The sequence below is a fragment of the Alligator mississippiensis genome, chromosome 16, assembly GCF_030867095.1.
Source record: "Alligator mississippiensis isolate rAllMis1 chromosome 16, rAllMis1, whole genome shotgun sequence".
In the NCBI taxonomy this organism is placed as follows: Eukaryota; Metazoa; Chordata; order Crocodylia; family Alligatoridae; genus Alligator; species Alligator mississippiensis.
The window spans coordinates 18,652,097-18,667,511 of record NC_081839.1 but is presented as its reverse complement, the minus strand read 5'-3'; the positions used below and the strand labels follow the sequence as shown (position 1 = coordinate 18,667,511).

At 42.7% G+C, this 15,415-nt stretch overlaps 1 protein-coding gene across 19 annotated transcripts in view; it reads left to right on the top strand.

The window, feature by feature from the left end:
• The window catches only part of PKNOX2 (PBX/knotted 1 homeobox 2), a 922,547-nt gene that overhangs the window by 836,684 nt on the left and 70,448 nt on the right, over window positions 1–15,415 (top strand). For all 19 annotated transcript variants that reach the window (XM_019494062.2, XM_059719775.1, XM_059719782.1 and 16 more), the window contains one exon: window positions 9,457–9,576. In XM_019494062.2, coding sequence (XP_019349607.1) covers window positions 9,457–9,576 — 120 coding nt within the window. The remainder of the gene's footprint in view (window positions 1–9,456; window positions 9,577–15,415) is intronic.

The window sequence follows — 15,415 nt, the reverse complement described above, 5'->3', positions numbered from 1 at the left end:
GGAGTACTATATGCAGTTCTGTGCTCCACATTTTAAAAAGGACATAAAGAAGTTAGAGAGGATCCAGAAGCAGGCAACAAAGATGATCAAGGGCTTGGACACCAAGTCATATGAAAAGAGACTGAAGGAACTAGGCAGGTTCAGCTTGTGGAAAAGGTGCTTAAGGCAGGACATGAAAGCAGTATTCAAATACTTTAAGGGCTGTTATAAAGAAGGAAAGCACCTTTTCTCTCTTGCTTCAGAGAGGAGGACATGGACCTAGAAGTTGCAGCTTCAAGTTGCAGCCAAGTAAGTTTAGAGTAGATAGCCAGAAAACTTTATCACTGTGAGGACAGTGAGGTAGTAGAAAAGACTCCCTTAGGAAGCTGTGGACTCTTCATCACTAGAGGTGTTCAAGAAGAGGTTGGATAGTTACTGGTTGGGGATGATCTAGGTATAGCTATACCTGTGTTCACTGTAGGTATTTCCCATGCCTCTGGGCTTTGGTTGCACACCCTTCCCCTTCCCCTGCCCCACCTTTCTGCTACATGTGTTAGGGTGTTTTTAAGCATCCCTCAGGGGCATTGGCTGTTGGCTATAGCCAAGGCTGGGGATTCTGACTGGAGTCTGTAATGCTCATGTTCAGTGCAAAGCCAGAGATTCCTGGCTACAGGGTCTTGGCCCTCTGTTCAGGGTCCGACCAAGCACCATATTTGGTTACAGAAAGGAATTTTCCTGCCATGGTGAGATTGGTATGGACTGTGGGAATTTTTGCCTTCCTCTATAATGAGGGGTGTGGCCCTCTGCCCGAAATCTCTTGAGCATATATTGACAACATCTTGTAGAAGCAGGACATTGGCTGCCTTGGTTCCCCTGCTTTAACTGTGGCAGATGTGGATGTTAGGATGTATTGTGTTAGGGTTGACCATAGTCTTATGTAGAGTTTAGCTTCTTCATTGTATAAGATAGCCTGGATAGAGATGATCACTATCCAGTAGGATTGTGCCAAACAGGCCCTATTCGATTCAGATTTGGATTAATCCCAAACTGGGTACAGTAATTCAATTAGTTGATTTGGATCAATGATTTGTCCCCGATTCAATTCAGCCAAATCCAAATCAGAAGATTTGATGCTGATTCAGAAAATTAGTGATTCAGACATAGACACAGATTTAAATGTTTTTTCTACATACCTCAAGGTAGCAAGCACAGCTCATGAATACTGCCATACTGGGGCAGATGGAGTGTCCCACAGGAACCTGGGGGGGGGGGGGGGTGCTTGGCAGCACACCCAGAAGTGGACTGGAAGAACCAGTTCTTCCAGTCCACTTCTGGGTCTGCTGAGGAGCACACAGGGTGCGGGGAGGGGTCCCCGCTCCCCCCTGGCTCAGCAATTGGCCATGGGGGAACCCTGGGTGCTCCCCCAGGACCAGAAGGCACCAGTAGCCAAGCCAGAGAGGTAAGGTGGGGCCCCCTAGGGTGCTTTCCGGCAGGCCCGGAAGTGGACCGTTAGTGCTTCTGGTTCACTTCTGGGTCTGCTGCTGAGCATGCTGGGGAGCCCCCCATGGTTCTGAGGGACGCTCCATGTGCCCCAGCATCACAGCATTCATGAGCCGCCTGCTACCTAGAGGTATTTAGTAAAAAAAAAAAAAAAAAAAAATTAAAGCTGTGTCTGTGTCCGGATCGCCAAATCTTTCAGAATCTCTCCAAACTGATTTGCAGAGTTCTGATTCAATTCAGAGAGATTAAAGGGTCCTCTGATTCAATTCAGATTAAGAGATTCAGCCACCAAATTGGGCAAAATCTCTGTTGAATCTAATCAGGGACTGAAGCTTCACACAGCCCTACTAGGCCTGTGCAAATAGGGAACTATTAGTCAGGTTCAGATTCAGCCAATTTGGATGCCCACAATTTGATTTGGAGCTCCAAATCAGTTTCCTGCTTTGATTCAGCCAAATCAGCTCCAAAGCTTTGGAGCTCATTTGGAGATTTGGCCATAGGGTATAATGGGGAATCAATGAACTATCTATAACTTTGTTTCTTTTTGTCTGATTTGGATAAAACATGCAGGGATGGTAGCCTCTGCTGAGAGCATGAAGCCTACCAAGATTCAAGGAGGTAGGTGCAGAGGGTTGAGGGGAAACTGCACCCCAAATTATTGAAAGTAAAATTCATGTCATATGTCTGTGTTACACCAAGGGGGGTGGTGAAAACTGCAGGGGTGGTAGCTGCTGTGGAGGCTACAAAGCCTGCCAAGGTTCAAGGAGGTAGGTGCAGAGGCTTGGGGGAAACTGCACCCCAACTTCTTTAAAGCAAAACTCATGTTATGTGTGCGTGTTATACCACAGCGGGGTCAAAACTTCAAGGATGGTGGCCTCTGATTTAATAGATTTCATAGATTTCATAGACATTAGGGCTGGAAGGGACCTTGGAAGATCATCGAGTCCAGCCCCCTGCCCAAAGGGCAGGAAGTCAGCTGGGGTCATAGGATCCCAGCAAGATAAGCATCCAGTTTGCTCTTGAAGGTGTTCAAAGTAGGCGCTTGAACCACCTCCGGTGGCAGGCTGTTCCAGACCTTGGGGGCTCGGACAGTAAAGAAATTCTTCCTTATGTCCAGCCTGAAATGGTCTTGTAGTAGTTTATGACCATTCGACCTACTCATCATCCCTTGGGGCGCTCTGGTGAACAAATGTTCCCCCAGATACTGGTGGTCACCCCTGATAAACTTGTAGGTGGCCATCAGATCACCCCTGGCCCTGCGCTTTTCCAGGCTAAAGAGCCCCAGGGCTCTCAGCCTGTCATCGTAGGGTCTGCTTCCCTGACCTCTGATCATGCGCGTGGCTCTTCTCTGGACTCTCTCAAGCTTCTCCACATCCTTTTTGAATTGTGGAGCCCAAAACTGGACGCAGTACTCCAGCTGCGGCCTCACTAAGGCCGAGTACAAGGGGAGAATGACGTCCCGGGATTTGCTTGAGAAGCATCTATGGATGCAAGCCAGCATTTTGGTTGCTTTACTAGCTGCAGCATCGCACTGCAGGCTCATGTTCATCTTGTGGTCAATGATGACCCCCAAGTCTCTTTCTTCCATAGTGCTAGCCAACATAGCACTGCCGAGCCTATAAGGATGCTGCGGGTTTTTCTTCCCAAGGTGGAGAACCTTGCATTTATCGGCGTTGAACACCATCAGATTCTCATCCACCCACTTGCTGAGCCTGTCCAGGTCAGCCTGGATCACCCGCCTGTCTTCTGGTGTGGATGCTTTGCCCCAAAGTTTGGTGTCATCTGCGAACTTGACCAGTCCACTTCTGACTCCAGTGTCCACATCATTAATAAAGATGTTGAACAGTATGGGTCCAAGGACAGAGCCTTGGGGGACCCCACTGGTCACAGGACACCATGATGAGTGACTTCCATCAATTACTACCCTCTGGGTCCGACCCCGGAGCCAATTTTCCAGCCAGTGGATCGTGGAGGACCCAAGGCGACAATTGGCCAGTTTCTCCAAGACGTGATCAAGGGAAACCAGATCGAAGGCTTTTTTGAAGTCAAGATATATGACATGATGAGGCTACAAAGCCTGCCAAGTTTCAAGGAGGTAGGTATAGGGGTTTGGGGGAAACTGCACCTCAAGCTGTGGACAAGCAAAATTTGTGACATGGGTGACACTGTGTATGTGAAGGCGCAGCAGGGTGAAAGCTGCAGGCCTGCTAGGCCCTGCTGTGGCCACAAAGCCTGCCAGCTATCAAGGAGATAGGTGCAGGGGTTCTGGGTTCTGGTGCCCTGCACCCCTAGCTGCTGACAGGCAATACTTGTGTCATGGGTGCTTGTGCAACTGTGTCTGTCTTGGGGTATGGGGTGTGGGTGGGGGAACTACTGCAAGCCTGGCTGCTAAGCTACTGTATTACCAGTTACCAATCAATCATGATTCACTCAGGGACCAGCTCAATACACAGTGGTTAGCTAGTGTAGTGAGTTAACAAGCAAGGATTAACACATACAAAACCACAGACTAAGGAGACAAAAGAACCAATACAGACAATCAACTGCCCCAAGGCAGAGACAAGCAGTTGCAAAAGCATCCATGACACAAGTTTTTCCTGTCAGCAGCTAGGGGTTCAGGGCCCTAGAACCCCCCCTGCACCTATCTCCTTAACAGCTGGAAGGCTTTGTGGCCACAGTAGGGGCTACCAGCCCAACCTGCAGTATTTCCCCCCTCCCCTCTGCCCCAAGACAGACATAGTTGTACAAGCACCTATGTCACAAGTTTTGCTTGTCAGCAGCTAGAGGTGCAGGGCCCCAGAACCCAGAAGCCCTACACCCATCTCCTTGACAGCTGTCAGGCTTTGTGGCCTCATAAAGGGCTAGCAGGCCTGCAGCTTTCACCCTGCTGCGCCTTAACACACACAGTGTCGTCACCCATGTCATAAGTTTTATTTGTCCGGAACTTGAGGTGTAGTTTCCCCCAAACCCCTGCACCTATCACCTTGAAACTTGGCAAGCTTTGTGGCCTCACCAGGGGCCACCATCCCTGCTGTTTTGATTCCACTGTGGCGTAACACATACACATGACATGAGTTTTGCTTTCAAGATTTTGGAGTGCATTTTTCCCCACACCTCTGCACCTGTATCCTTGAAACTTGGCAGGCTTTGTGGCCTCACCAGGGCCCACCATCCCTGCAGTTTTGACCCCACTGTAGCTTAACACAAACACATGACATGAGTTTTGCTTTCAGAATTTTGGGGTGCAGTTTCCTATAAACCCCTAAACTTATTATCTTGAAGTGTGGCACACATCATGCTCTCAGCAGAGGATACCATTCCTGCAAGTTTCACCTGAATCAGCCAAAAGACAGCAAATTTATAGATATTTCATTGATTCCGTGGTCAGACTCAGAGGGTAGTAATTGACATAAGTCAATCATCATGGTGCCCTGTGACCAGTGGGGTCCCCCAGGGCTCTGTCCTTGGACCCATACTGTTCAACATCTTCATTAATGATGTGGACATTGGAGTCAGAAGCGGACTGGCCAAGTTTGCCGATGACACCAAACTTTGGGGCAAAGCATCCACAACCAGAAGACAGGAGGGTAATCCAGGCTGACCTGGACAGGCTCAGCAAGTGGGCAGATGAGAGCCTGATGGTGTTTAATACTGAAAAATGCAAGGTTCTCCACCTTAGGAAGAAAAACCCGCAGCATCCTTATAGGCTTGGCAGTGCTACACTGGCTAGCACTATGGAAGAAAGAGACTTGGGGGTCATCATTGACCACAAGATGAACATGAGCCTGCAATGCAATGCTGCAGCTAGTAAAGTGACCAAAACGCTGGCTTGCATCCATAGATGCTTCTCAAGCAAATCCCGGGACATCATTCTCCCCTTGTACTCAGCCTTGGTGAGGCCACACCTGGAGTACTGCGTCCAGTTTTGGGCTCCACAATTCAAAAAGGATGTGGAGAAGCTTGAGAGAGTCCAGAGAAGAGCCACGCGCATGATCAGAGGTCAGGAAAACAGACCTTACCACGACAGGCTGAGAGCCATGGGGCTCTTTAGCCTGGAAGAGCGTGGGCTCAGGGGTGATCTGATGGCCACCTATAAGTTTATCAGGGGTGACCACCAGTATCTGGGGGAACGTTTGTTCACCAGAGTGCCCCAAGGGATGACGAGGTCAAACGGTTACAAACTACTGCAAGACTGATTCAGGCTGGACATAAGGAAGAATTTCTTTACTGTCCGAGCCCCAAAGGTCTGGAACAGCCTGCCATTGGAGGTGGTTCAAGCACCTACACTGAACACCTTCAAGAGTAAATTGAATGCTTATCTTGCTGGGATCCTATGACCCCAGCTGACTTCCTGCCCTTCAGGCAGGGGGCTACACTCAATGATCTTCCAAGGTCCCTTCCATCCCTAATGTCTATGAAATCTATGAAATCCCCATTATATTCTATGGCTGAATCTCCGAATCTTTTCCAATTTTTTTCAGAAGCTCCGAATCAATTTGGAAAGCCTAAGGCTTCCCGTAATTCAATTTGGATTGGTAGATTCAGCCTCTGAATCATCTCTGAATCCAAATCATGATCCAAAGCTTTGCACAGCCCTAAGCCCTTAACAATCCAGGAGGTTGGACTAGATGACCTCTGGAGGGCCCTTCCAGCCCTACTTCTCTAAGATTCTGTGAAATAAAATCCAGTTAGGTATTTTTTGTGTTTTATAAATGAATTCCTTTAGTTCATTCCCTTGGTATTTTTTAACCTAGAAAATCATATACCTTTTGATGTTCCACAGCTGCAACCCTAGAGAAGGATTTTTTTCAGTTTTGTCATTTCATACAGAGGCGCAGTACCAATTGGGATCTAGATTGTATCTGATCATCTTGGAGCTCTTTAAAATCTTCCTTATCCTCTTCTTATATTAGTGCACTTTATTAGCTGCAAAACTCTATTAACCAGCATCTGAGGGACACGGCAAAAGCGAAACCGGAAGTACCACTTCCGGGTTTCACCGCCATGAGCAGAGTTTTTCTTTGCCATTTCTTCAGCCCACATCCCAGGGCAAAGCATCCTGTGAAGGATAAAGCAGCCTGCACAGGGACCTCCTCCCTGTCCCCCAGCACACTGATGCTGGGGGTGCACCAGACGATGCACATTTGATTAACCAGAATACTTGATTAACTGGCATCCCCCATTCCCATGGGATGCTGGATAACAGAGCTTTTACTGTAAAACTCTTGGAAATTATGTTCAGTACAACAGTCTTTCTAATCTTTTGTTCACATCTATTTGAGCCTAGATGAGGAAGGAAAAAAAAAAGGAAATCTACTTTCCCTTTAATGTGTAAAGACTGTTGCTGGTTCAGATCTTACCACAAAAATGATCAGATATGTGAAATACAAGTATGCTGGGAGTACTGTGGCAGTAAGAGAGCCATGGACAAGAACCTCCTGATGTGATTCCTATATTGCCTGGGTAATTTATTCAGCCTTGGCCCTGCAGTACACCCCAGTCAGTGCCTGAGGGAATCATTTATACCTGACACAGGGCTCCATACTGATATTTAATTCATATAGGAGAAATGTTTTGATGAAGAACCTAAAATGAGGCTTTTAAATTGATGTTAAGATTTCTGTTAGTTTCCTGTAACCTTGTTAAAATTTTTCTCTTTCTGATTCCCAAGACATATGCTTGGAATTTTTAACAGATTTTCCTCTTAAATATGTGTTCCTCTGCTATTTTGGAACAATCCAATTCTAAATTACACATTTTGAAGTGAATAATAAATTCAGAGGGGTTTTTTTTATTGTAAGCAATACATTTGTTAAGGAAAAGGTAGTTTTTGCTACTAGTGGCTTTAAGGATGACAGTTATTTGAATGTGACCTAATCATGCAGAAACTAAGGGATAAATCCTATTTAATTTTGCATGCCTACGTAAAGCAGGTGCGCACACAGCTGCAGAACTGCCGCTTTTAGCACTACACCAAGTTTCAGGTTCCGTTTTGCCACAAGTTGAAGCTAGCATCAGGAGAGGGAGATGCATGGGACCAGAAGGAAGTGAGCAAGCTAGAGATGTGTATAGAGGTGTGTAGCTTAACGAAACAGGTTCTACTGTAGCTGGGATGAAGGCTGAGTTCTTGTGTTGGCCCTTGCTGTCAACATGGCAAAAACATTTCACCAGTCACGTTTATCCAATTAATCTTAAATGCAAGGTACAATGACTCAGTTTCTATATCAGACTATGGCTATGCCTATCCTGTTGTCTGGTGGTTAAAACGTCTTGCTCAGAAGTAAGAGATAGATTCAAACCCCTGGATATCCAAAGGTCAAAAAACCAACCAAACAAACAAAAACCGTGGACCCCCCACAAGCAGTGCATGCTAAAAAACGGAGCTGGGCCACTCAGAGCCATGCTGCACCTGCTGGCCAGGATCCATCCAGCAGGATCATTGTGGCTGCAGCCACAGTGCAGCTCCCTTGGGGAGGCCCCCAGGACCCCAGGTAAGGCACGCATGTCTGGATGCTCCCAGCATGGCTTTTGTAGAGTGAAATATTGTCTCACAAATCTGCTGGAGTACTTTGACAGTGTAAACAAGCACATTGTTAAGGGGAATCTAGTTGATATAATATATTTGGATTTTCAAAAAGTTTTTGACAGGGTCTCTCACCAAAATATCTTAGACAACTGAGTTACGGAGAGAGAAAGTAATTTCATGGATTGAAAGCTGATTAAAAGAAAGGAAACAAAGAGTATGGCTAAATGGTTACTTTTCAGGATGGAAGAATGTCAGTAATGAGGTTTCTAGGGATCTGTGGTGGGTTAATTTTGTTCAACATTTTCAAATGATATTTAAAAGGAGCTCAAAGTGAAATCTCAAGATTGCAGATGATACTAAATTATTCCAATAAGTTAAATCAAAAGGTCATGGTAAGCATCTGCTGAAAGATCTTTAAAAAACTAAGTCAGTAGGCAAAAAGTGGCATAACAACTTCTGATCTGACAAGTGCCAAATAATGTGTATGGGGAAAGACAACTTTGACTGTGCATATGTAGTGCTGGGTTCTAAATCAGTCCTTATAACTGAGAAAATAGACCTTGGAGTCACCATAGATGTTTCTTTAAAACCATTGACTTAATTTGCATCAGTGACCAAAAAAGTTATAGTCAGAACCTCAGATATCAAATCTAGTTTGAAGCCTACCTGGCCAGCCTAAAATTTGCCTTTATACAACAATTCAAATATCCCCCAGTTGGGTTCATCTACATGACATGCTTTACTGCACAGCAGACTAACTTTCTGTGCAGTAAAGCATCGCCATCTACAAGTGCACAGCAATTAGGGCATAGTAGACTAAGTTAATATGCTGCTGGATAGTCCCATCAGATACAAGTAGTATCTGTCAGTGCAATAAATTACTGTGCTTAAATCTACGTGTAGGAAGAAATATAAGGATTAGTTCACTAAAGCAGACACAAAGGTAAGGTGTAATTTTCATCAGTCTAATCAAGATTTAGAACCAAGGTAAAGAAGAGTGAGCAATGGTGCGGCAGCACCAAATACTGGCCACTAATTGCTAAACTAAGGCCATTCTCTAAGTATATGCAAGAGCTCAGAAACAAGTCAGTGACTGATGAAAACATGCAGAAAAGAGGTGCAGAAGTGATTAACTAATTGCAACTGACTAAATCACCATGGATACAGAAACACACTAAAATCTTATTTTATTTGCCAGTGCTATATTTTCAATAAGTAGAGTATTTTGCTCTTAGTCACATGGTAAAAGCTGTTAATATTTTATATGCCTTTTTGGAATAAAATTCACTTAAGATGTGTTGCCTTTACCTCTGGGAATGGCAGGAATCTCTGTAGCCCAGGAAAATCACCATAAAATCAGTCAACCATTGTCTGACGCGTCTCCATGGTAACACTGTTCCTTTTATCTGCATTGTCCTTTAAGCTTTTCTTTCCCTTTTCCTGCCCTGTAGGTTAACCTGGACCTGACCTCCCTCCTTGACAGTGAAGATAAAAAGTCAAAGAACAAAAGGGGAGTGCTACCAAAGCATGCTACAAACATAATGCGTTCCTGGCTCTTCCAGCATCTTATGGTGAGAAGTCAACAAGTGTGTGAGAGATTAACACTTTAACTCCCTCTCTTTCCATATACTTCTTTGTGGGTACTCATTTAACATCGCCTCTTTATACAGCTAAACATTTTATTCTGTGCTTCCTCTTTGATAGTTGTAAAAAAAAAAAAAACCTTTAGGAGGGTCAGTAATTAAAGAAGAAAGTAAAGTTAAAATTTATATATATATTAATCATATAGGGCACCTATATGCAGGGAGGCTGCTCCTATGTACTGTAATTACAGCAATTAATTGAGTCTGATGGAATGTGATAAGTACCACACTCCAGCAGACTCCAGTGTCATATCTATCAGCATCCCCATGCTGAAAAATGGCGGCGGGGGTGCTTTAACTAAGTCTTGTTTGATGAGCTTCAGTTAAAGCATCCCTGCCACCATTTTTCAGCACAGGGACACTGATACAAATGACACTCTGGGTGCTTTAATTAAAGCAGCTCTAGGAGCCCCTCTAATTAAAGTGCCCCCCTCCTCCATACTCCTGGAGCCCATATAGTATTAATGCCCATATAGTGCTATTTTTGTTTCTTGCATAAACTAGATAAATACTAATAAAATCATTAAAAAAATTATTGACTTTATGCTTTTGTGCTATTTGACTTTGTTTTCTTATTTAAGATTTTTTTAGCTTAAAGAATCAAAACAGATTATTTGAATGCATTTCAGTTTCTAGTCAACAATATGTTAATTCATTTTCTCAGTGCTTTAGTACTTGAGTTGGAAAGATTGCACAGGCATTTTTTTATTCCTGTTACTAAGAAAATTTGTATTGGTCCTGAGTTTTGCAACACTTTCTTTCCCCCTAACCTAATAGAATACTTAATAGCAATTAAAAATAAATATAAAAGATAATACAATGCATTACAAAGTGAAGGAATACTATAGGACTTGGATTCTTTATAGCATAACTTTCCTCACCCCCTCTTTCTACAGTAAAATGAGAGCTTGTGAACTAGCTTGGGGCATATATTGCCACAGCATATAGTTGTACTGGATCTGTTAGGTGCTCCAGCTATTTGCTTGGCTTCTATTTCAAGGAGTACTGCTTCTCTAGTCAGCTCTGTGGGACTGCTAATGAGCTCCAGCTGAGTGGAGAAGTGAAGCTTTTTGCAGTAAAAGCTATAGCCATCTGCTGAATCACTTGTCATTATTTTGGCAACTCACTTCAAATTAAGCAGGTTGTAAACTATCCCAATATGGGTTCTACTGTATATAGACTATGGTAACTTCATGAGCAGAGAGAGGTGTGTTAGTCTGATAGCCTACAAGGTACAATTCTACCCCCTGCCATCTGTCTAAGGTGACTTCAGCAATGTTAATTCAGTCTTACTGGGAATCCCATGCATTTTATCTGACTGTTTTTGATGCAATCAAAACTATATTACATAATGAAATTACAGGAAAAAGAGAAAATCAATCATTTTAATGATTCTGATTAATAGATTCTGATCATCTCCACAATGGAAATGAAAGACCATGTTGTGAAGACATTTTTGTAGATACCAAGCTGTATGATATTCTCTTTGAGCCCATTAGAATTCTGATGGATCATCTGGAGAAAAGGAATGTTCATGTGGTAATCTTGTACCTTCTGAAAGGCTTGGGTTCTCCTAGGGAGCAAATCTATCAGATGCAGTTTTCCAGGATTTTCCAAAGCTCCCATGTAAAAAAAACAACCCAAAGTCTCTCCATCATGGAGCAGATAAATTAGACTCCCATTAATAACAGTGGACTTAGGATCAGGCCTTTTGCACAGGTTGGTTTTCAGTTTCTAACTTAAACTGGACTAAGCAGGGTGTTTAGGAGTTTTAAGATGGGAAAATGTTATGTTTGCACCTTCTTAAATCTGCAAACAGTTGAATGGATTTATTTAACCTTTAAAAACTAATAAAAATAAAAACTAATTTGGGGGCAGATCAGACTTGGAAGTTTTATAACATTCTGAGGTGCTGAGAACAAGGGACAAAACAGAAAGCATTTTGCTTCTTTACCTCTTGTAGATACTTTCATATACTAGGGTAAGAAAATCCTTTAGGAGTCTTGAAAACAAGGAAGGACATTTTTAGTTAATTTTGGCTCCAGAAAGAAAGCCAGTAAAGATGATAAAATAAAACAAAATGGAACAAAATAATAGGTCCTATGGCTGGTCATACCCCTCAGAGACTACAATGTGAAAGTAAAAGGGTTGCTCTGAAATGGCCTGTTTTCCAGCTCATTTTTGCAACAAATGCAAGCAAACAATAGGGTGTTTTACAGCTTAAGGCACCATAGGATCTAAACCACAATCCTAAAACAAGTTTGGGATTGGGGATTAGAACCTTATCATATTTTACTTGTCAGTGCAGGTGGACCCCAGGATCATGATCCTGGGCTTCCCTTGCACCACAAGTTAAAACACAGCTGCCAACAATCACCTGATTGTCAGTTGGGGCTGGGGACTGAACAGGAATCTAATGACTCGCATAGTTTTGACTCCATGCCAGCCCATAAGGATTTTGGGATTGGGCTGCAACCCAATCCCAGGGTCTCTGTGCACCTGGACTTTTAAAATGCATGTGCTGTCCAGTTGGATGGAACATGAAGTTTTGACTCCACCCCAAATCCCAGTGCACCGGGACCCTAGAATCAGGCTGCTGGGACAGTTGTGGTCCAACCTGTAGGGCTGCTCTATGCTGGAGTCTGACACTAAGATGAGTGTCAGGATCTGGCAACTGGCCACATATTCAATTTAAGGTGTGACACAAATGAGCCACAAAGTTGTTATACATTAAATGTGGAATAACTTTGTGACTTATTAACTGTATTATCATTCCTTAAATTGCCATTAACATGTGGCCGGGTTACTACTTAAGGTGCAATTAACCTGTTAATGGCATCTTAAATGTAATGTGTGTCAAGGGCCTAGGCCTTCTATGATTGCAGTAGTATCTTAAATTAATGCCTTCATTTATGGCACTTGTAGAAACTTCAGAAATAGTAATAGGAGCACTGGAAAATCCTAGGTTTGTAAGGGTGTTTTTTAATAGAAACCTATATCACAACCTTTCTAGATCCAGGAATCTCATCTCTGGCTACATATGCCCTGGGAATCTGTGCGCTCTTTGATATGGTAATTTTCAAAGCTCTTGTTGGAGGTCAGATTTTCAAAGTAATTTAGAAGCTGAAAAAAGCTGTTAGGCATCTCTTAGGTTTTTTAAAAATGATGGCGTACCTAAGACGTTGAAAATTACTTAAAACTTCTGCCATCTCTTTTGACAGCTAAATAGTACTGAACATCTGGCCTTGGTTCTTAGTTTCACAGTTTTATTCTTCACAAAGAAAGACATTTATTTTTCTTTGTAAATGTTTTCACTAGGAGCAAGATAATATAAAATTAGTATACAATTTTACTAATGTTGCCTTTCACATGTAGCTGTATTTTCTCAGGCACAAAAAGTGGAAATGGCTGTACTTCTTAGAATATAAAATACAGTATGTAAGGCACATTAGAGGCTATAGAAAAGTGAGGGATCTATAACAAAAAGATTGTAAAGAAGTGCTCAACCCCTCAAGGGCTGGGGACCCAGCTGCAGGGGATCAGTGGATAATAGTATGCCTGGCTAGAAGGCTTGGGTTCAGTTGGAAGTGGTGAACATGATGGTAGACCCACAGGAAGAATTAAGAACTCCAAGAGAGTATTAGGATGTGAGAACTAGAACTAAATTTATCTCCTTTCTAGTGCCTGAAAGGGCTCTTGGTTTGATTTGTTGTGGACTCCAGGTTGTTTTTTACAAAATACAAAGCAGGTCTGTGAAGCTGAGCATGTTGCTAACTTGCCTGTCACAGGTAGTAGAGTAAATGGCCTACTTACAGATGTGTCGCTGTGTTAATAAAACTGTCAAAATGTGAAACATGCTGAATTGGTAGGGAGAAATCTTAACTGTCTGTCAATAAAGAAAATGGTTATGCCCTCATTTCTCTTTTAGAGATACTCCTGATGGTATGTTGATCAGTGATAACTGTTTATATGCCCATAACTTTAAACAAGTGTCTCTCAGCTAAAGCAAATGTCCATCTGACCATTCTTACCCCATGATAAGTGAAAGCTAAACTGGAACAACTTATCCATGAATGAAATGAGGCTAAATTGCCCTTGTGCAATATCATAAGGTAGGAGAAAATAAATTACCACAGAGTAGTTGCATGCCCCCCCACCACAATTTTTTTTACTCTTACTCTCAATTCATTAATAAATTAATTGATGGAGAATTCATATTTTAATGAGATTCTACCATAGTTAAGAATGGGAAAGGTTTTCACAGTAGAGAGAATTTTTCATACTAGTAATTTGATTCTTATTAGTTCCACTTAGCACCACTTACTGGGTGTGTCTACATGTGCTGATTTAAGGTGCATTAGCCATTTTTTAGGTGCATTAAGAGCATGGAACTACATGTGTTCACCCTTAATGTACCTTAAAAATGGTGATTTTAGGCTATTCATGCCTAAATTTGATACCTGCAAAAGCAGGTATCAAATTTAGGCACAAATAACTAAAGAACTTTTAACACATATGTAGATGTACTAAGGCACATTAACGCTGTGTATGTTGACTGACTTGAGACTAACTTTAGTCCCAAGCTGATCTGCACACTGCATCTAAATTGACTTAATGCGCATTAGGCAAATGTGCATTAAGTTTAGGCACGTGTAAAAGTACATGTAGACATGTACACAGTGAACTAAATGTCCAGGAATTGAAAATACCTCTGTAATTTTCATTAAAATAGACTTTTATAACGAATTTGCACCTGTAAATCAAGTCTGCTCCTGCAAATCCCTATTAATTGATATTTGACTGCTCAATCCAGCTCAAAATGCTACTTACTTTTCATATTCCTAATAGTACTGGCTGGGCTATTATGCCCTCCTCCCCTTAATCACCGTTTCTGCAAGATAAACATGCTAATTTTCCTCAAACTTTCCTTGTATGGGTTGCATTCCAAATCCTAATCCAAATTCTTGTGTGGCTTTGAAACCTCTCTAGTGTCTGTTCATCCTTTTAAAAATGTGTATCCCAGAACTACAGCCAGTGCCAAATGAGTGGCACTGTCTTACATCAAATACTCCTGTTGATGTAGCCCAGAACCACAGTGGCCTTTTTTTTGCACCTGCATCACATTGTTTGCTCATATTGAAACTGTGATCTACAAAAATCCCAGGATCCTTCATACCAGTGCTGCCACCCAACTAATTATTATATGTTCTATATTTGTACTGCTGATTATTATTTGCTCAGTGTAGAAGCTTGCCTTTGTCTGCATTGTTTCATCCTGTTGTCTCTAGCTCAGCTTCCAATGTATTACAATCCTTCTGTGTTCTACCTTTATTGTTCAGTAGTTTGCAATCTTTCTTTTTCATGTCATAACCAATCTTGCTCGGGAAGCTCTCTTCCTGGCATCCAAGTCATTGATAAACATATTGAATAGCACTGGACTCAGGACAGACCCCTAAAGGACTGTAACAGAGCCAGAAACTTACTTTAAGGTGGCGAGTATAACAGATAAGGTCCACATGTAGGAGCAGGCAACTGAGCCTGAGCTAGCTGCAGGTGAACAGGCACTTAGGGAGTGAAAGGGCCCCAAAAAACCACGTAGTAGATCGCTCCAGAGCAATAGCTCAGGAGGACAGAGCTCCAGGAAGGTAGGAAGGAAACAACTGCAGCTCAGCCAGGAGAGCAGTATTAAGCTGCTCATTAGTAGAACCTGGTTTAAATTGCAGGCTCAGCTCATGGTGCAATGGCTTCTTTAAGCTAAGAGTTCCCC